Here is a 22265-nt window from a genome sequence, read left to right as displayed (position 1 = left end):
TGTTAACCGCAATGCTATTAAGGAGTCTTAGTTTACTGGAAAGAATCAATGACAAGTATTTTATAGAGATGGAAACCTACATTTTAATCTTCCCGTCTTCAGAGAGACCAATAGACTTATGAATTCTTAACTCATTTAAAGGAAACTCAACATCTTTTGAAATTATTTCCAATGCCAGAGTTACAGAAAAATATAAAAGTTTAAAATGCTTTTTGGTTAAAGCCTTATCCACCAGGAGAACTATCACAGGGCTTTATTAAATTTAAAAATGAAATCTGTAGGGACTCAGAAAACTAAATTTAGTTTTTTATTGTGGTAAAATATACATGCAGTGAAGTGTGCAGACCTTACATGTTAGAGGTCAGTGAGTTTTGACGAATACAATCACCCTTGTAACCTACACCTGAGACAGTGTCCTGATGACTGTAGACAGGGCCCTGGTGCCTCTGTGTTAGTCAGCCCTCACCCCACTAAAGCAACTACTATTCAGCTTTCTGAAATTTGATTTTAAATTTTCATTCTGTAAATCTTGTGTATTCTTTTCTTTTTAAATAGATTATGCTGAAGTAGAAACAAGGATTGAAGCTTTAAGAGAATTACTTTTGGATAAATTGCTTGAGACACCATCAACCTTACATGACCAGAAGCGTTACATAAGGTAAATCTTCTGCAAACATTTTGCTGAATCATGTGTATCTGTTTGGTACTGGATGTATCATGTAACCTTAAGGCTAACTTGAGGGACTTTAGGAGATTATGAAATGGTGAAGGGGAAGACAAATAGCAGACATTTAGAGGTGTCTGGTGTAGGACATCAGAATTCTTTTGAATACTAATAGATTTGGGAGTAGTTATGGAGTTACTTTTTAAGACAACTCTGCCATTTTCGGGAAAGGAAAAGTAGTCTCAACCTCTTCCTCCTGCTGAGCAAGGGGTACCTCGCCTAGGGGGATGGTGTGGGTGCCCGCATGCTGTGAAGAGGGGCTCCCTGCGTGGCTGAAAGCAGAACACTGCCACACGCTGGGTGGGAAGTGCGTTACGCCACAAGATGTGCTGCTGCTTAACAGTAGAGTAAGTTCTGGAAGGTTTTCGCCTGGAATAGCTTTCTGATTTCCAAGCCTTTAGTGGTCAGTGAGAGAGAAATAAAGTCACCAAGTGAGCATACTTTTTTAAAAATTGTAGTAATATTGGGCCAGGCACGGTGGCTCATGCCTGTAATCCCAGCACAGCACTTTGGGAGGTCGAGGCGGGCGAATCACTGGGTCAGGAGTTCGAGACCAGTCTGACCAACGCGGTGAAACCCCATCTCTACTAAAAATACAAAAACCAGCTGGGCATGGTGCTGTGTGCCTGTAATCCCAGCTACTCAGGAGGCTGAGGCAGGAGAATCTCTTGAACCTGGGAGGCGGAGGTTGCAGTGAGCCGAGATCTCACGCCACTGCACTCCCAGCCTGGGCAACAGAGTGAGACTCCGTCTCAAAAAAAAAAAATTGCAGTAATATTAAGAGAGGTGAATTTCACAAGATATGAAGAGAAGGCCTTAGAGCAAAGCAGTATCACATAATGGGAACTAGCTGTTAACTTTGGGCAACTGACTGGAGTTCTGTTTTTCAGTTTCTTCGTCTGTGAAGTGGACATGGTAATCAAATCTGCGTCTCAGGGTAGTTGCAGAGATAATCAGAAATACATTTAAGGATTTAATACCTCACCCAGCACATACAAAGTAGTCCGTAAATTTTATATACGTGTAGTTTATGTCAGGATTTGGAGATAAAGCGTATAAATTTTCAGGTTTTTATATCTGTGATTAAAAGTACTAACCTCATTTTCTGCTAGGAGTTTTTGAGTTTGGCCTTTGTTCTCAGAATAAGTTATTTTCCAAACTTAATGGTTTTTCCCCGTGAATTAGTGACGTTGTCTGAGTATCCAGTGGCTGTAAAATGACAGTAGACTCTGTATTTATGAATTTAGCTGTGGTCCCGTGTGGTCTTTGAAAATAATGTCTCAGGAATAGGCACGGTGGCCCAGACCTGTGATCCCAGCACTTTGGGAGGCCAAAGTAGAAGGATTGCTTGAGTCTAAGAGTTCAAGACTAGCCTGGGCAACATAGCAGCACCTGGTCTCTGCAAAAAAATGAACAATGAGCCAGATGTGGGGATGTGCGCCTGTCGTCCCAGCTACTCAGGAGGCTGAGGCAGTAGGATCTCTTGAGGAGCCCAGCAGTTTGACGCTGCAGTGAGATGTAATTGTACCACTGCACTCGAGCCTGGGTGACAGCAAGATCCTGTCTCTGAAAAGAAAAGACTGTCTCGGAAAGAGGGTCTGACTTGAAAGCTGCTGTGTGTGCAGTTGTGAACAGGGAAAGGATCCACACCTGGAGCCGTGACCTAGTAACGAGGCGTACGGCGGGAGTACGAGCTGTCGTCCCTGGCAGCATACTAGTATTGCCCAGGAGGAAGCCAGCAGAGGCACTGGTGGTGGGATAAAGAGAGGGCGCTGTGATTGCAGGCTGCCACCCCTGCAGGTGTGCGGCGTGCTCAGGCACCCTGTGGGATGTGTTCTACGTGTCCTCTCTAATCCTGATCACCACCACGAAAGGACGCTTGTGTGGTGCCCATTGGACAGGTGAAAACGCCGAAGCTTGCCCAGCACACACAGTGACTGGGGGGACGCTTGTGTGGTGCCCATTGGACAGGTGAAAACGCCGAAGCTTGCCCAGCACACACAGTGACTGGGGGGACGCTTGTGTGGTGCCCATTGGACAGGTGAAAACGCCGAAGCTTGCCCAGCACACACAGTGACTGGGGGGACGCTTGTGTGGTGCCTATTGGACAGGTGAAAACGCCGAAGCTTGCCCAGCACACACAGTGACTGGGGGGACGCTTGTGTGGTGCCTGTTGGACAGGTGAAAGCGCCGAAGCTTGCCCAGCACACACAGTGACTGGGGGGACGCTTGTGTGGTGCCTATTGGACAGGTGAAAACGCCGAAGCTTGCCCAGCACACACAGTGACTGGGGGGATGCGATGCCTGTTTGGCTTCAGAGCCCACCCTTGCTTCTCTCTAAGCTGCCTTCATAAGAAAGAATGTATGTGGGGTTTTTCCTGGTTTGTGGAATCCTCGAAATTTAAAGCTGGAAATAAACCACACGTTAGTTATCCCACTGCTTTATTTTCTACCTAGAAAGCTCCAGAGTTCCAGGGGGGCTGAGCGTTGTGTCCAGGACACGCAGCTGGGTAGCGTCAGACGTCCTGAGGCTGCTGCTTCCTGCTCTGCTCCTTCGCTGTGTGTGCTTTGCGTATTTCTGGCCTGTTTACACTTGTTATTTTAAACTTGCCTATAGTAATGTGTTAAATCTTACTGAGTGTACAAATTCTTTATGTTGTGAGTTACCATCTGAATGGATAACTCGTGCAGTTCTTATGACTATGTAACTTACTGGATATCCTTTAAAAGGTGGTGGTGCCAAAAAGGATTCTTTTAAGTAGCCTTTTAACTACCATTTTTCCTGTCATCTTAAAGGCAAAAGAGCAAAAATATAGACAAGTCAACAATAATTTATGTATTTTTAAATGATTATTTTATTTATGATGCTTTGAGAAAATACTGAGCAATCGTTACCTTTTTAAATTAAATGTTTAGTCACTAAGAAATAGAAAAATAAGATCAGAACCAGGTCAAATACCTGTTGGACTTTGAAATTTGTGAACATCAAGTAGGAATAGAGATAGCTTTATCATGAACAAAAATGTATTCATTTTCTTACATAGTTCAAATTATGCACAGTAGAAGGGAAAATCAGATTACCGCTATATTGTCTTACTATTGTGCACAATTTTTTCCAATATCGTTCACTATTTTGTCTAATTTAAACCTTCCCAGTTCTTCTCCCTCTCCTTATTTCTGCCTTGATGCTGGCAGGAAGCAAAGGTCTGCATATCCCTTTCCACAGCAGTGTAGCTGTGAGAAGATCACGTCAGAATGTGACTAAAAACTTTCTTAATTCTTAAATTTTAAAATACTGATCCTGTGTTCATCATAATTAACATTCTTTACATTGCTTTTTAATCTAAAAAGCCTTTTTAAAAAGTGTTCTTAATATGCAGTTTTAAAAGAAATGACAGTAACATGTATCGTTCTAAACAAAGAGCTTTGAAATGGAACTTATTTTTAGCTGCATCCTAAAAGTAAACAAGAAACTTATTTGAAGAGCCCAGCACAAGTTGTCATACTTTTGAACTGAGTCTAGAATTTCTAAGAGAACAACTTTATCTTGCTTTGTAAAACTCTTATAAACTCCTTTACCTTAGTGCACGTTAATAAGATGATAGAAAAAGTCTTTTGTTAGTAAGTTTTGCAAGGACACAGTCAACATTTTAAAGAGACGTCTAATGTAAAAAGTTACTAAACAAAGCTTATTGGTTCCTCTAGCTGTACTCCTGGAAAAGGAACCCTTGTACTGAACTATCTACATTCCTGTTCAGTAATTTAACATTAAAAGGAACACCGTCCCTAAAAGAATATCTCTATATTTTACTGCTAATACCGAATCTGAGGGCTACGTGAGTGAAAGTGTTGGGAGAAAGTATTGCAGAGGTGTTTGGAGGCAAAACAAGCCTATTTAGGGAGAACTGAAATGCATTATCCCCAGCAGGAAAGCATAGAATCACTTCTTTGGGAAGAAGAGGCACAATGTACTATTTGTTGTATTTAGCGTTCAGGTAATAAAAGAAGAAAGTCTGTGTGACAGAAAGAATCAGATTTTGGATTTTGGAATCTGAAATCAATCCCCTGTGCCAAGCTAAATGTAACTGGTTAGACTGTAGTTTTTTCCTCAGGATGCTATTCCTATTTATGAGGAGGAGCCCTGGTGACTTCTTAATCTGAGCAAAGCTCTTCCTTCTAATTGAGCTGCCACCTTCTCCGCACAGAAACACATCCTGTTTGCAGCTGCAGGTGGTCACAGGGAGGAGATGGCACTTCTTGGCCACCTCTGGGCAGCCTGAGTGTGGCCTCTCTGCAGATGCCTGGATATCCAGCTCCCCACAGCACCCAGGCCCTGCCCGTCAGCTGGGAATATCAGTGTTCTCAGCATTTTATTTGTTGCTAACATATTACAAAGTGGATTTGTTTCTCCTCTGATTGGCTGCTGATTGAGATACCTGAGTAACACATGCTCACCACTGGAGGAATGGGCTGGAAGCATGGGCACACCCCTGAGGGACTGAGGTCTGGCCCCAGGTCAGCCTGGAGCCATTGATGACATTTGCCACTGAACAGAAACCTCTAGACCAGAGACAAAGGACGGCATATGGCTTAACAACAGTTGTAAGACAATAAATTCATTTGACATGCTCTTGGAGTTGATTTAATTGGATTTAGCTTGCTGTATTTTATATTTTGTGAGGGCTGAGGGCCAAATCTTAAATAATATTTGACAGAAGTTTTTCTGTTGAAATATATTTAAATGGTCTCTATGGGTTTAGGTGTTTTATATACAAAGACTTGAAATATTTTAAGAATATTTAGGAACTAAGAAAAGCATCGAACTATACTGTATTTTCTAGGGAAATATTTTCTCAGTCATGAGTGTGGATTTTAGAGGTGAGTTGACTCCAATCTCCTCACAGTTGGGTTGGCCCTCATGTCGCTAGAAGCGGTGCCATACTGCCATCTCGTGGCCGTGTTTCATATCAGAAAGGAATTAAAAAGCTGCAGTTTAAAAACTATTTGCCCAGTGTCTGCTGGCTCCCACCTGTGTCCAATGTAATGACTCTGAACTCAGTAGAAAAACTCTGTGAGCTAAATGTAAATATAAAGAGAAATGCTCATCGAGTAGATGGATCACTGCAAATCGTCCTTGTCTTTTTACAGAGAGCTCTTCTTAATAGTTTTTTCATTTATTATATGAAAAAAAATTTTAAGCTCTGCTATTTATTTATTTTTTGTTTGTTTGCTTGTTTGTTTATTTGTTTGTTTGTTTGTTTGTTTTGAGATGGCGTCTCGCTCTGTCGCCCAGGCTGCGGTGCAGTGGTGAGATCTCCACTCACTGCAACCTCTGCCTCTTGGGTTCAAGCGATTCTCCCGCCTCAGCCGCCCGAGTAGCTGGGATTACAGGCACACACCACCACCCTTTGCTAATTTTTGTATTTTTAGTAGTGACGGGGTTTCAGCACATTGGCCAGGCTGGTCTCAAACTCCTGACCTCAGGTGATCACCCACCTCAGCCTCCCAAAGTGCTGGGATTACAGGCAGGAGCCATCTCGCTTAGCTGAGAAATTTGAATATATTTCATTGAGAACTAATTAAAGACTAATCTTTGACAGGGGACAAGACTAATTGATATAATTGTAGCCTTTAAAAAGTAATGATTTTAAAATATGCCAGCATTTCCCTTTGGCCTCAACTTTGGACTTGCTTTTTCAGGTACCTGTCTGACCTTCATACCCCTGGTGACCCTGCGTGGCAATGCATTGGAGCCCAGCACAAGTGGATCCTTCAGCTCATGCACAGCTGCAAAGAGGGCTACGTGAAAGATCTGAAAGGCAAGTACTTCTCTTCCAGTGTATTATGTGATTCCTTCATGTCATTTAAATATGTTTTGGGAATGTTTTAATGATGAAGGCAATGACTTCCAATCGTCTTTTGTTTGTTTTGTGGGTTTTTTAGCCACCGGTTAGCATTGTACTGATGAAAAGGGACCGCTTTTGTATCATGTCTGTTTTTGTGGTTGATGGGCAGTGTTGGCGTTTCGGGGCAGGCAGCGTGATGTGTGGTTGATGGGCAGCGTTGACATTTCGGGGCAGGCAGCGTGATGCTGAGGAAGTGACATCGGTCTTTGGTAACTGCCAGTCTGCACATCGTTTCGTCACGTGTATGCTGAGTCCTGCTGTGTGCCAGGCACTGCGCCCAGTGCTAGCAAGACGGAGCCACTGCCTCCCGGAGTTACTGCTGGAGGAGGGGAAAGCCACGAGGCATGTGACTAACCGAATAAATGCTGGGACAGGTGATGAACAGAAAAAAGAAAATCAGGATGTTCCAAAAGGGAGTGACTGAGGAGAATGCTTTAGATGGCTGGTGTGGGACTGTCTCAGAGAAGCCTCCGTATTAGAACTGGAAGGATGAAAAGTGCCTACTAGCCACCTCCACCTGAGAAAGGGGCCACCTGTGTGGCGGCCCTGAGGGAAGCTGGGGGAGAGAAGTCAAAGGTCTATTTGCATGCAGGTTTATTGGCTTTTGTTTGTATGCTATCATTTGAAGAATATTGAGTATATTGAATGCCTGCTATGCTGCAGACACTGTTGGGTGCTAAAGTCACAGTAGTCAGGACAACAGACAAGGGCCTGGCTTATGCAAGCTCACAAAGTAGTAGGGGAGACAGGGAACTAGCCAGCTGTTAGAATATGATGTGCTGTTTCCTATGACTGGGGAAGTTCCAAGTGACATTGGAGTGCTTAGGAGGAGCCTCTGATCCCGGGTTTTGAGGTCAGGGGAGTGACATTCTGAGAGCTGAAGGAAGTGACATCTCTTTTGAGATCAGAAGGCTCTCTGCATTGGCCAGTTGAAATAGAGGAGGAAGGTATTTAAGACTGTTCAGGAAGGGAGAATATACACAGGTTACAAGAAAAGCCCTCTGAATCCCGTGTGCCTGGAGCTTAGAGCGTGGAGGCGGAGTGAGGAGACGCACTTTCTTGGCCCCTGTGACAAGTTCAGACTTCACCCGGAGCGCGTTGGGGAGTCGGTGACGGATTTTAAGCGGCGGCCAGTGGATTGGGGGAAGACAAGCTCAGACTTACTTTTGGAAAGATGACGATTCTGGCCGTCCGTGGTGGGTGGATGAGAGGGAGCAAGTCCAGAGCAGCGAAGCTGGTGAGGAGACAGGCACCCCACCTAATGTGGAGGTGGTGGGCATGTGAGGAAGAGCATGGACTCTAGGGCCGTTCAGGAATAGAATTGATAGGGCTGGATGATGGACGAAGGAAGAGGAGGAAGGGATGAGCAGTGATATCCAGATGGCTGACTGGCAGCTAGTTAGGGTGGTGGTGCCATTGAGTTAGGGAACATGGGAGAGAAAAGCGATTCTGCCCCTTTGTTTGGACAGCTTGACTTGGGGTTATCTGACACGGAAGTAGAGATGAAAGTAGTTGGATTTAGAGCCTGAGAAATTTGAGCATGGTGGGCGTACAGGTGGTCCCTTGGAACTCACGCATTTACCCAGGAAGATGAGAAAAGAAGCAAACCCAGGAAGGAGTCCTGACAAGTAATGTTTAAGGGACTGGTAGAGGAAGAGAAGCCTGTGAGGGGAACAAAGGAGGGTGGTCATGGCAGGAGAGAAACACAGAAGGGAGTGGTCAGCAAAATCCCTGAGACGAAGCAGAAGGTAAAAGAGAAACGCCCTTGTGATTGCGCTTAGGCTGTTGGTGGTGACTCTGGCAAATGCAGGGTCAGTGGCCTGAGCCCCTAACTGGATGACGTAAAAAGGGTAGTGGTCCTCATCAGGTCCCTGGGAGGATTCGGAGCTGTAACAGGAGAGCAGTCTTGGCAGAGAAGGAAGTACAATGGAGAGGTCGCCATTGTTTATTTCTAGCATAGTTTTGTCATGAATTAGTTGGCTTGGGTTTGAGTACTTTCCAGCTCTGATTCCATTTTTTCTAGGCTTGATATTTAAGAAAACCCAAATATCTCTGCTGAAGCCCATGTCAACATCCCCATTAATGTTGTTAATTATTTTATATTTTTTAGCAAGTGAAAATGACAGCAAATGTTACACACAGTCTGTAGTCTTTGGGAATATTTAGAGAACCTTACATATTTATTTCTGTGTTGATTCCACTAATAATTTTTGAGTCTACTCTGTTCGGCAGAGCTCGCAACCTTAAGGACCCATCAGAGTCCACTGGGGCCTTTTAACAACCAATTCTCAATTCCTGGCCTTGCCTCTTCTCTCCGTGCCAAGCACATTCTAGTCCCTGTGGCTGGAGCCCAGGCGTAGGCATTTTCAAGCTCCTGGGTGGTTCAGGTGCAGCCAGGGCTGATCACCAGGGCGCTGGGTGCCATGCCTGGAGCAGGAAGTGCAGTGCGAGCTGGCCTCTTGGAGCTCGTCGTCTAGTGAGAAACACACCACCTAAAAAATCACGTAGGCATGTATTCGGTCGGGATAGTGAAAAGTGTGAGGAAGTGGGGAGTACAGAATTTATGAAAATTTGTGTGACAGGAGGGTGCGGTCTGGTTGAGGGAAGTCCAGGGAAGTCTCCTAGAGGAGGTGAAATCTCAGTTGAACCTAAACGACGACAGTCACTTCCCTAGATAGGCACTGAGAAGCGTTCCAGACACTTTCAGGTGCCCAACAAATGTCACTGCCCTCCAGCAAAGGCGGTGATGAATGCAGTCACCATATTCACTGGGTACAGGTAGGATGTGTGGTCTGACCGAGGATTTTCCTACTTAATCTGAATACATAATTTGGTATGAAAATATTTGAATTTCTGGAATATGTGTGTAATTTATGAAGACAACATAATTGGAAAAATTCCAGAAAATTTCATCTATCTTGTCATTTCTTTACCTAAATATCCGTCACCAAAGGTCTGAATCTTTCTCAGAGGTAGAGGGAAACACGCCTTCATCTTCCCTTGCCTGATGTCTTAATGTACTGCTATATATATTCATTCTAAATTGCTTGAAGTCAGCATTTTGGAAAAAGAAAAGGTGACAGAAGCTTTTGTGTAATTCACTTACTCTGAGCAAGCTTGTTGTGTACCTTGTTCATCACTTGGGAAATAATCGAAAGAATGTGCATGAAATGGGAGCAGTGCCTCAGGTTACTTGCTTTACTTCATCTTTTCATTAGAAAGTGGAGGGCCGGTGCCGTGGCTCACGCCTGTAATCCCAACACTTTGGTAGGCCGAGGCAGGTGGATCACAAGGTCAGGAGTTTGAGACCAGCCTGGCCAACGTAGGGAAACCCCATCTCTACTGAAAATACAAAAATTAGCCAGGCATGGTGGCACGTGCCTATAGTCCCAGCTACTCAGGAGGCTGAGGCAGGAGAATCACTTGAACCCAGGAGGCAGAGGTTATGGTGAGCCAGGATCATACCACTACACTCCAGCCTGGGCAACAGAGCAAGACTCCCATCTCAAAAAAAAAGAAAAGGAGAAACAATTCCTTACAACTCTTTAAACTTTACAATTTTAATGTCAGTACAATATAAATGTCTTAAATTCACATTTTATTTTTTCTTTTGACATTCAGAACATGCTTAACTGTTCCCTCTGTCATTGTCAGTAAACACTGCTAATCTAAATGTAGGTAATTCTAGCACATGAGAGTCTTTTAACTGGAAAATTGGGGTGGTTTTTTGAACTTAGGTCAGAAGTGATTTTCACTATTAAATTTTGGAAAATCCCACATATATTTAAAAGCAGAAAGGATAATGTAACAATACCCCACGTACTCACCCTGACTTCAGCAGTTACCAACTCATAGCCAGTCTTACCTGCTTCTCTCCCCTTCCTCACTCTGGATTATTCTAAAACAGATCACAGCATTTTATCCATAATTAATTCAGTATATAATTCTTAGAAATAAGGATTCTTTTTAAAAACTGTAGCCAAAACACCATGACCATTACTCAAAATATGAAATTCTCCAATTTCAAATTCAGAAAGTTTCATTTCTTCGGTATCTTTCCGAGTGCATCAATACCATTGCCTTTGAGCTGATACTCAGTGCGTAGGCAAATGGGAAGTGAGATGAGGCCTAGATGCAGACAGAATGTTTCCTCGAATGGAAGGAGAATTTGCCATTAGTGAAATAGAGTGTGCTTTGGCCAGTTTGCACTTCGGTATTTTTCTGTTTGTTATCATTTTTATATGCGTATGTCATTGAACACATGTTAACTTTAATATACACATATCTACAGCCGGGTGCGGTGGCTCACGCCTGTAATCCCAGCACTTTGGGAGGCCGAGGCGGGCGGATCACGAGGTCAGGAGATCGAGGCCATCCTGGCTAACACAGTGAAACCCCGTCTCTACTAAAAATAGAAAAAACTAGCCGGGCGTGATGGCGGGCCCCCGTAGTCCCAGCTACTCGGGAGGCTGAGGCAGGAGAATGGCGTGAACCCGGGAGGCGGAGCTTGCAGTGAGCCGAGATCCGGCCACTGTACTCCAGCCTGGGCGACCGAGCGAGACTCTGTCTCAAAAAAAAAAACAAAAAAACCCACATATCTACATTTACATCTACAGGTAATGTCATTGTATCTATGTATGTATGTGTGTGCATGTGTTTATATAAAATATTTGCCTGAATTATACATTTGCTGGGAATACACACAAATTTTCTTTTATGTAATGTACAACTGTTGTTGACGAGGGACCCTTGGTGGATATTTTATCATTGTCCTAATTATATGTAACATAAATGTAAGGTAATACGGGGGAAGGCCTACTAAATATTATTTGGAATTTCTTTTGAGCATCCTCTCATAATTGTGACATTTTAGATGGGGAAGAAATCTGGGAAACTGTCGTTTTGTGGGTGACTTGAGATCTATTTCGCGTGTGACAAAAGGTGTCTCATAGAAGCCTCGGGACAGACCCTCGTCCTAGGGATGGGACTAGTGAGTGTCCAGATCTCCCCCTCTCACCTGATCACACTCCCTCCAGACCGGTGAGTTTTAGGGAAATAGGTGACTGAACGCCTCCCTCTGTTTCGTTGTTGGAGCAAATACTGCCTCGAGCAGGATTTCTCACTGGAGTCAGAGCCGAGGAGCATTCCCCTGGCGAGGGAAAGCTGGCTGGTACTTGGGGACTCGTGAAGAGCTGCGCCTGAAACTAGCCAAGCTAAATGAAGTGCTTCTGGTCTTTATTACTTTTATGCTATTTTGCTATACATAAGTGAATTCTATTAAGGAAATTTTACGTAGACCTCATCACTCACTCCTAAAATTATATACGCAGTGTAAATAAATGCTCTGAGAATGAGCAAGTTAAGAAAATGGAGATGAGTGAGAGAGCATCCAGTACCCCAGGAGAGATCCTGGGAAATGCAAGGCCGTCCTGGGAAGGCCCACCGTGCCCCCATCAGAGCCAGAGGAACTCATGGCAAATAAGTTGGATGTAAAGTTGCAGAGCCAGCAGCCTGCAGCGGATGCCAACCTCTCTCTTGATGGGAGTGTGTCTGGTTCTTTTCTGATGCCCAGTGCTTGGTAACAGAGTACTTGTTTGCGTGGCACCTGCTGTTTCCTTGAATTGATTATAGCTGTCCCCTGAACGCTGGAGCATTTGAAAAGGCAATTACTAAAGTAAGACATAGCTTAGAAATGATTTGCCATAAAAGGACTGCCTACATTTTATCTGGTACTTTGTTGTAAAACTACGTTGTTTTTATGCGGGTTTTCTCAGGAGCCAGCTTTTAAAATGAAAGCTTACTACATTCCAATATAAAGAAAGCAAGTTTTAAGTAGTTCCTGTATTATAATGTCAGTACTTAGACTACTAACACTGTAAACTTGTTTAAGTAAATCCACCAGCAGAACAATGGATAAGAACAAGAATAGCTTTGTGAAATGAAATGCAGTTTTAAATGGGTAGACTATAAATATTTTAAACAGAAAAATAATTCTTGATGTCTTTTTAAAGTAAATGTGGTCTTTGTGCATGAATCTAAGAAATCTAACATATAGATATTTTTTTCAGTCCGCTTTTTTAAAGCAAAGACTTTTACTTTTCACTTTGGTGGTTTGGGAAAAAAAGAAAAGTTAGTTGTATGTAGCCCTGTGGTATTCGGAGAAAATTTTATGAGCAAAGATGGTGGCAGATTTTCAGAGACAGCAGGTCCTACATACAAAGCTCCCTTTTTCCAAGAAAGATCCTTTTGTAGATGAGGCATTTGGTGGCAGAGTTTGCCGTGCGGTCGATATTCCTGTGAGACCTGCGTTAGATCGTTCTCTGGACTCGTTTTTGTAGTGACAACATACACCGGTGCCAGCAGACGGTGCCCTTCGGAGCGTGGCACGAAGACAGGACGGGAGCTTACCCTCGCACCTTACACCCCTGGGCCTTGACCTCCAGACGCTCCACATGCCTCTGCCCATCATATCTGGGCAACTCTGTAGCCCAAATAGCATCTTTTAGGTTTTTCTAAGGGTGAAAAAAGATGGGAGAAACAAGAGCAAACTAAGGTTAATGTTAAAAACTCATCTTGAAACCTTTGGAATACTGATGGAAGAGTTTATTGTGTTTTTCCGGGCTGAACAGGTTAACCATGTTGCTTCTCTTCCCCTGTGTTCAAAGCAGCCTTGTGTTCTGAATTGTTGTACATGTTAAACTTTTACAACCTTATAAGAGTGTCACCCGTCTCTTAGAATTCCTGTGAAATAGGTCCAAAATTAGTCTGAGTCTTCAGAGGTTTCCTGCCAGGAAAAGCCTTTGGTTAACCCCCTACTGACATTCACAAACAGGATTTTTAAAGGTGGTCTTCAAAGGTGTTTTTTTCTTTGTTCTGAATGTGAGTTAAAATATATGCTGGCTATGTCTGATAAGGGAAAAGGCATCAGGCAACTCAGAGTAAGCGTTCCCTTCTTTCAGAGAGGTACTTAATTAGAACTTCTCAAAAGGACATAATTAGAATTAGGGTTCAATAGGCAACATTTAGAATATGAGCCAGAGTGTTAGGTAAGCAGTACGTTCTCCAGAACAGACACAGAGCAGAGGAAAAGACATTTGTACCTGGCTCAGGTTCTCTCTGATAAATGTGGACATGGTATGTCCCATCTTGAGCGGTCTGAGTTATCACAGTGGTGGGGCTGTGATACTACAGAAAGAAAACTGAAGAACAGGCTGTGCTAAGTATTGATACTACAGAAAGAAAACTGAAGAACAGGCTGTGCTAAGTATCTACCCTCTTAGTAACTTCTAACACTCACTGGAGTATTAATTACTTGCTGAAAGAAATAAAAACATTTATGTTACTCCAAGAACCTTAAGGTACACACAGTCTGTATTTTCAACACAAGCTCATAACATACGTGCATAAATCATATTATTACAATTTATGATTTTGAATTTACATAGTATAATTAAACTTCGCATATTCCTGTATGTGACATTAAATTAGAATCTCCGTTAGGAAACCATTAGCAGATTCATTGAATTTTCTATGGAACCATACAAATATGTTCATAGTTAAAAAGTCAGTATAAGTGTATTGTTGTATATATGCTAAATCTTTTAACAAAATTATAATTTTAATTTTAAAGTTACAATGAAGTTATACGTTAGGAAGCTTCTTTTTTTATGGAGTCAGTTTTCTAGAGATCTAAAAAATTGTTTCTCTCCTGAATATTTATCACAGCATGAACCCAGGATGAGAGAGGTTGGTTTAAAAAAAGGAAAGGCACAACTGCAGCAAGTACAGATACGAGATGCTGGTTTCTGTCCATCTTCCCTCCCTGCAGCTCAGCGCTTGGGTGGTGTCTTTGTGAGCTGTGTGCAGCTGCCAGTGGACGGACCTCCAGGGGAGACTTCTGCCGTGCACTTGTTCGTTTGCATGCTGCGATGACAGAGCTTTTCAAAATTGTCTTCAGAAGATGAAATGCTTAGTGGGGTTTTATTTACCTGCTTTAAGATGTATAAGCTATACTCTGTCTACAGTGTATATGCACACAGTGAGAAAGTAGATTCAGGAGAGGGAAGTGGAAGAAGAGTACCGGTTTATGATTGCAATCAAAATGGTCTTCCCTCCAGCAAGCCAGTGCTCTGACTTTCCTTTTCCTTTTGTCACTGTTTCAGAGAAAGAAAAAAACCCAGGTAATATTTAATATGCCACAACTTAGACTTGAAACGCATATCATTAGAAACTGTTACTGTTATTTGTGAATAGACGCGTATCATTAGAAGCTGTTGTTATTTGTGAATAGCATAAGTTTGTGTAAACAGTTGTAATGACCAGAGTGCAGACCAGCAAGTGTTTACATAATCATTTTACATAATGATTTGATTTAAACTCTAATTTGAAAGCAATTTATCTTCCAAATTAAAATTAAGACTAATAATTAATACTTGTAATAATTAAGCAGTTTTTTTTTTAAGTCAGTAACCTGGGATTTGAGAATTGGATTTCTTTTGGAATAGCATAGCACTCATTTGTAGATCCCCGTGTAGTAAAGTAACAGCTGTTGAATATCTCAGGAAAAAGTTGGATTAAAGTCTCTTTTTTCTGTTTCTCCTGTTTTATAGTAGATTCTGTTCACCTTACAATGAATAATCTATCTTTTTTAGATCAGACAGGCCAAAAAGGCCATGTGAAAAGGACCTTTTCAATTTGTGATTGTAGCAGCTGGTTCTTTTCTGCTGCCCTGGCTTACTGTGCACCTGGACGGGGACCTTCTGGCAGCCGGAAGTCATTTCATGTCTAAACTTGTCCCCGTCCTTCACAGAAAAAAATGTTTGATGATGAATGTCAAACACACATTGAATACTAACTTTGCTTGGTAATTTAAAAATACTGATTATTATGAGTATTTTTGTTCTGTATTCTGTCAGTTTTGTAATTCCTTTATTTATATATTCTAAGCATTTTTCTGCATGTAAATCTATATGAAACTACTAAAAGACATATGACTTTAACAAAAGCATACATTTCGTTTTGATTATTCAGTTATCTAGCTTACTTATTACAAATATATGATTCTTGCGTAACTAGCCAATGGTTGCTAATAAATGCTTCTTCAAAGTTTATACCTGTAGTTTTGCTTTTAATTTACATTTTTCCTTTTTTGAACTCTTGCTTTGAATGATATGGAAATGCACATCCGAAATGCTGCCTGGAGCCTGTGGAGGACAGTCCTGAGTGAGTGAGTTAACAGGGGCTTCTTAACTGTGCCTCCCTTTGTTTAATTTGGATTCAATGATTCTCTTTAAATTAAGGAAATGCCCCTGTCAGAATTTTTAAAATGTTATATATATACATATATATGTATACATGTATAATCAGAAGATCAAAAAGCATTTTTATCTGTTGACACAGGTCTAATTCGTGAGGAATTTGTAATCTGCCTTGATACGCCCTCCCCACCCCCACCCCCAGCTTTGGCATTGAAATTCCTGTGTGTGGTGTGCTTGAAAGGAATCCCATCCCGCCTGTGTCTGTGGAGGCTCCCGGCCCGTGTTTGGTCAACAAGCAACAGTGGGTGGTCGGGCCGCTGTGCAGGACAAGGGCCCGCTGTGCACAGGAAAATGTGTTCAAAGGTGTTTAAGGGCCGTGAGGAAGTCGGCCACCCTTCTGAGAGTCTGAGGCTGCAAATCAGTGTTCCCCACACTGTTGTAGACTGTGAGAAAACTTGCTGTAGTAGGCATGAAGGATGAGAAAATACAGTAATCTTATTCACCTGGCTCCGCCTCTGCAGGCTTCCCTTAAGAAGGGTCTCTTCTGCCCTTTATGTGGTATAGAGTGTGTTTTAAAAAAATACTATTTAAAATCAGAAAGACTTGCACAGCTTTGAGTGGAAAGGATTTGACTGATAAGGTTTCCTGGAAGTCCTACAGAATTCTAGGTATAATAAGCATTTTCCATAGAGTCTTCTTAAAGTCCTTATCAGTTTTTTGCAGTGTTGTAGGATTTTTAGAGTTTTAATATAAACCTTTAAGTTTCTGAGCTTTCTGGAAGATTTTTTCAGATCTATAGTTTAAGATAAAACTGAAGTCTTACTATGGTAGAAATTTCACAGTTGTTGGAAAAAATAGCAGCTGTTTCAACTTGTTCACGGCAAATTGTCAAAGATTGTTTACTTTCTTTTAGAAAAGTAATAAATTTTAAATTTTTGATTATTTTTACACTTCTAGTGAAGTGACTAGGATTGTTTCATTAGTGTTCTGAAGAAAATTATTTCTGCAACTTCTGAAAACAAATTTTCCAAGTATTTTTCTCTTGTTAAAATTTCCAGAGGTATTTTTTTCCATTTTATGTTAGTTTATAATTTGTTAAATGTATCTGCATACTTAAAATTAGAAAAAGGATTTTGAGGATGTTGCAAGCATATGTTATAGAAGCATTATTTAACTGGAAAAATAAAATACTAACTTTTGACTTCCAGTAGTTAAAATCTTCGTTGTGTCTTTTTTTAATGGTAAGTGGTTAAAGGGTTTTATTTTTTGCTTCCAAGATACTAATTTCAGACCATCTGTCATAACATGTGTATCTTTTCTTTGATAAATTGACAAAATAATAACTCAAATACTAGTGTGGGGAAGTTAAAAGATATAGCTAGATCCTAAGAATATTTATTTCCAGAATTTTGTTTTGTATAATTTTTCCTGCAAACATCACATTACAATTTTGTAATTAGAAATACTACAGTGATGGTTTCCCATGCCACAGGGTGATGTGCCTGTTTGCGATTTTGTATTCAGAGTAAGCTGTAGTTACTCCTCGTTGAGAGATTACAACCACATGTTTTTGATCTTACAAGTACTTACTCATTTGAGTGCGTTTATTACTGTCACTATCTTTAAAATAGCCAGACTGAAGTCTGTAACAAATATTATTAAATTCTGTTACAGTTTTCACTGTTCTTTTTTTTTTTTTTTTTTTTTTTGAGACAGAGTCTCACAGGCTGGAGTGCAGTGAGGTGATCTGGGCATACTGCAGTCTCTGTCTCCCAGGTTCAAGCAATGCTCCTGCCTCAGCCTCCCGAGTAGCTGGGACTACAGGCATGTGCCACCACGCCGGCCAGTCTCTTTGTATTTTTAGTAGAGACGGAGTTTCACCATGTTGGTCAGGCTGGTCTCGAACTCCTGACCTCAAGTGATCCGCCCGCCTTGGCCTCCCAAAGTGCTGGGATTATAGGCATGAGTCACTGCGCCCGGCCACACTGTTACTTTTTTATTGCTTTTAGTATTTTGGGGATGTAATTTCCATTTTAAGACATAATTTTCACACTTGCTCTATGTGTAGAGGCAAACTTTTTATACATTTAAAATGATACCACCACTGATCGGGGTCCTAAATTGTACCAATAGTGATCAGAATCATTGTCTTGTCTGTGTTGTTTTCGGTGGCGATTTAAGGTTTCTGATTTAAATGAGTCATAGAGTCAGAATTTTATAGCTAAAAAGACTTTTAAAATTGCATAGTATGAAGCCCTAATCTTTACAGGTATATTTTACAGGATAGGTCAGCGGCTCCGTGAGCTGCTACAGAACCTGATACCAACTGCATGACCATGAAAATTCTCAATACAATTAGTCCCTGCCTCAATTTCAAACTTGGGGAACAATTTGGTAGTATTGGCCCAAATGAAAATATAGTTATCACCTTTTCAGCAGGGCCAAAGGTAATAATTTCCTACTTGAAAAAAGCCTTTTTAAAATTTTTCATCCAGAAAAAAAAAATTCTAGCAACAGTTAATTTCTAGAGAAAATTTACTGCCAAGAAAACAAGTAACCTCTCAAAACTCCTATCAATACAGCATTAGTTTGAAAAGGGCAGAGTCAAGCGCAATTTTATGTTGTTATGGGATGTTAAAAACTGCACCCAGGGCCAGGCACGGTGGCTCACACCTGTAGTCCCAGCACTTGGGGAGGCTGACGTGGGCAGATCACAAGGTCAGGAGTTCAAGACCAGCCTGGCCAACATAGTGAAACCCTGTCTCTACTAAAAATACAAAAATGAGCCGGGCGTGGTGGCGCATGCCTGTAGTCCCAGCTATTTGGGAGGCTGAGGCAGGAGAATCACTTGTACCCGGGAGTTGGAGGTTGCAGTGAGCCAAGATCATGCCACTACACTCCAGCTTGGGCAACAGAGCGACACTTCATCTCAAAAAAAAAAAACAAAAAAAAAACTGCACCTGACCACCATATGCTTTAGGTAGTGTGTGTAGTTTTTTTAATGAGATATTGCTATCATATTGTAGGTGAAACAAGACAAAATGGACTGATACGTGAAATATTTAAAGCCTTTTGCTGATTTAATATTTTATAGAAACTATGTTTTTTTCTGTTTTTAATAGAGATGCTTACCATGAAACCAGTTCATATTTGTAATAATTTTGTGAGTTAGAAATATTAAGTCATGTAATTTAAGACGAGTGTCAGAATTATCGAGCTTTTTTTTTGGACACTTGGTCATAAATAAATTGTGACAGCTGATATTTAAAACGTTTGTATTACTTTTCAAAGCATAAGCTTTTTAATTCTCTATAAAATAACTCTTTCTGAGATCATTTTTTGACAGTAAGAAAAATGCCAGTGTTAGGGAGAGAAATACGTTTCTGAGCTGGTGCCCACTGTTTAGTTGACGGGGCATATGATGCATTTGTGTGCAGCTGTGAAGCGCTACCTTCTGGACACTCAGCAAAAATACATCTTCCAAAGGTATTCCAGATGCTGGTTAGTCCTGAGGGGCATGTGCTGTTCCAGCTGCCTGCTGCTGTGTCGTACTTACGGTAGTGCCAGGGCGCCAACTGGAAAATTCCTTCTTGGTTACCTTTCTTTTCCTGATCCAGAAAACCGATGGTGTCCTTTCTAATAGAACAAAAGCATAGTAATACAGTTTCCGTTATTAAAGGAAAAGATATATCAATCTTTTAACCATTGCAAAACTCAAGATGTATTTAAACTCTACAAATGGTTTAATATTAAACAATTTAAAGTTATACAAATACCAGTTATGAGGAGAAAACTTTTTCTGAAATAATTGTATTTTTGCAGAAATGGTATATGTGTACTTTTAGGAAACTAGGAAGTGTTTTCCTTCTTAATCACAAATTCATAGTCCTGAAACCTTCAAGAGTAAGTGAAATTTTAAAGCGTTTTTTATACTTTAAAAATGTACATTTTAATATAAATTATAAGTTTTTATATGTATTTTTAATGTGATGCTAAGTTTGGGCCCCTTTATTTTTCTCTTTAAAGTATGTTAGAAAATTCATATTTTGATATTCATTTCCTGAATCCCACAATTGATAGAAGTGATACCTGTATAAACTTCAAAGGAAAATGTCATAAATCACTAAAACGTCCACACACAAATGTATTCCTGTATGAAAAAAGTCAATTAGAAAAATAATACTTTCTTCACTGTATTTTTTTACTCTGTATCACATTTTTTTTGTAACATAATGGGTTATATAAGTCTTCTTATCTTGGCTGTAATATTTTCCAAAATACAAATGTATGCACAGCATTTATTTAGCACAGTGGCCAAAACATAGTAAGTCTTCAAAAAAATTTCTGTTGCACTAAAAAAATTTGTTCAAATGATTTAATTTCTTTTGAAGACCCACCAGCGAGACTGTGAGGATCCGGACAGAGGCGATCGTGCCGCGTCCAGCGGCCTCACTGAGATCAGGCCTTTTCTCACCGCACAGTCACTATTTACCTCCTCTGCTCAGTGGTTTTTTGCTATAGTTTTGTTGTTTATTATCTATTGGTTTATTTTCTGCCTCTACCACCAGAATGTAAACATCTTGAGAGCAGGGCCTTAAATATTATTCATCACTTTATCCCCGGGCCTGCAGTTCCTCGCGTGTGAGAGGGTGCTCAGTAAATACCTGTTAAATGTTACTGAATAGTTTGCATTATCAGAGGCACAAAAATACTACTTTAATTTGTAAATATGTTTTATATTAGCACCTGAAAACAAATCCATAGGCTTTTAATATTCTATTCAGTTATAAAATAAAAAATATATTTTTTAGTGTCGGTCACTACTACATGTGGCAGGAGTTATTTGTGGAAGGTCCAGTGACTGTGGGGAACATGGAGATCCATTTACTTCTCATCCCTGAGAAAACAGCAGTCTTTGGTGGAGACAGGCAATACGTGGCTGTTAATGAACTACAGACGGTAGAATGTGAAGTCAATTAAATTATATACATTCTCACTGCTGTCAGAGGGCAGAAAATATAGGTAGCACTTTAGGTAGGTGACCTTGACCTTGTGTAATAGCTGTGTTTCAAGTGGTGTCTTTCAGGATGTGGGTTTAAATGGATGAAGAGGGAAAAAATGAGTGAGGCCTTTCCAATAGAGAGGATAGCAAATAAGGCAGGAAAATGTAAGGTGCATTTTTGTAGGGAGAATATTTAAGTATTTAAGTGTCCTGTGCACACTACTGTAAATACTCTGTGAATGTACATTGAATTCAGTTTATTTTAAAGCTCTTTGAATACTCAGCTAAAGAGCTTAGAGTGGTGTTGTAGACTAACAAGGTAAATTTTACCACTTCAGGCCAATGTCCTTACTAACTGGTTCGGCAACATGGAATTCTATTCCTAATGGCTTTTGTGATCCGTTTTAGAAAAACTGTTTCCTAATTCTCAGCCTAATTTGGATTGGAAAACGTTGGGGTAGACTTTATCCTGCCGGTTTTCTGGAAGACCTCTGAGAAGAGAATCAGAAAAGCAGTATTTGAGTGTGAGACAATAAAGACAATTTCCTGATAGCAGTAGAATGTTCTGGCTTCTGGAATACGAAGTGTGAGGTGAAAAGGATCCACCCTAGATGACTGGCGTCAAGAATAGCAATAGGGAGTGAAATCACATGTGTCCAAGAAACAAATAGTGGAATTTGGGGATTTAAATGTAAAGTGTGGCATTAAGGGAGAAGTCAGAGGAGATTTATGCTACAAAAATGTGTAAGTCAGCTACATTTAAAGGAACAGAAGAGTCCGAACTCCATTACTTTCTTTCCTAGTGCCAAAAGTTGTTTTGCAAAATGTGATTTTTTCGTGCTACTTTTTGTGTTTATAGCTTTATCCTCCCACCACCACCCAGTTTTGCCGAACCGAGAATTATTTTTAAAATCTATTTAGAGAAAATAGTTTTTAATTTTATTTAATAACTGCTTTATTTAAGAGTGGAGCAATTGAGCAAGAAATAGCCTCAGAGAAGCAGTCCATTAAATCAACTAAGCAAGAATACATAGAGCCTACAGAAATCTCTGCTTTCTTCCCCAGCTAGCCCAGGCCTGCACAGCCCCATGCTGGATCTCGATAACGGCACACGCCCCTCAGTGTTGGGCCATCTCAGTCAGACGGCGTCCCTGAAGAGGGGCAGCAGCTTTCAGTCTGGGCGAGACGACAGTAAGTATCTCCCTCTACTGCCACTGGGTCCTTTAAATTTGTACTCGTGTAATTTCAAACGTTCCTCTCTTGGCGAGTTCCCCAATTTGTGTTGTTACCAGTGCTAAGCATTATCAGCCATCATCTCTTTTGCTTGTTATAGTAACTACCAGTAATTTAATAATTAAAGTGTATACTACATTTAA

General features: G+C 40.9%; 1 protein-coding gene across 5 annotated transcripts in view; it reads left to right on the top strand.

Moving 5' to 3' along the window:
* Positions 1-22265, top strand: part of EXOC2 (exocyst complex component 2) — a 204607-nt gene that overhangs the window by 96346 nt on the left and 85996 nt on the right. For all 5 annotated transcript variants that reach the window (XM_073005611.1, XM_007973874.3, XM_073005610.1 and 2 more), the window contains 3 exons: positions 556-658; positions 6425-6543; positions 21955-22080. In XM_073005611.1, the coding sequence (XP_072861712.1) occupies positions 556-658; positions 6425-6543; positions 21955-22080 (348 nt within the window). The remainder of the gene's footprint in view (positions 1-555; positions 659-6424; positions 6544-21954; positions 22081-22265) is intronic.

The sequence above is a fragment of the Chlorocebus sabaeus genome, chromosome 17 (genome assembly GCF_047675955.1).
Source record: "Chlorocebus sabaeus isolate Y175 chromosome 17, mChlSab1.0.hap1, whole genome shotgun sequence".
In the NCBI taxonomy this organism is placed as follows: Eukaryota; Metazoa; Chordata; class Mammalia; order Primates; family Cercopithecidae; genus Chlorocebus; species Chlorocebus sabaeus.
Note: the sequence above shows the minus strand (reverse complement) of the source record. Positions and strands in the feature narration are given on the sequence as shown.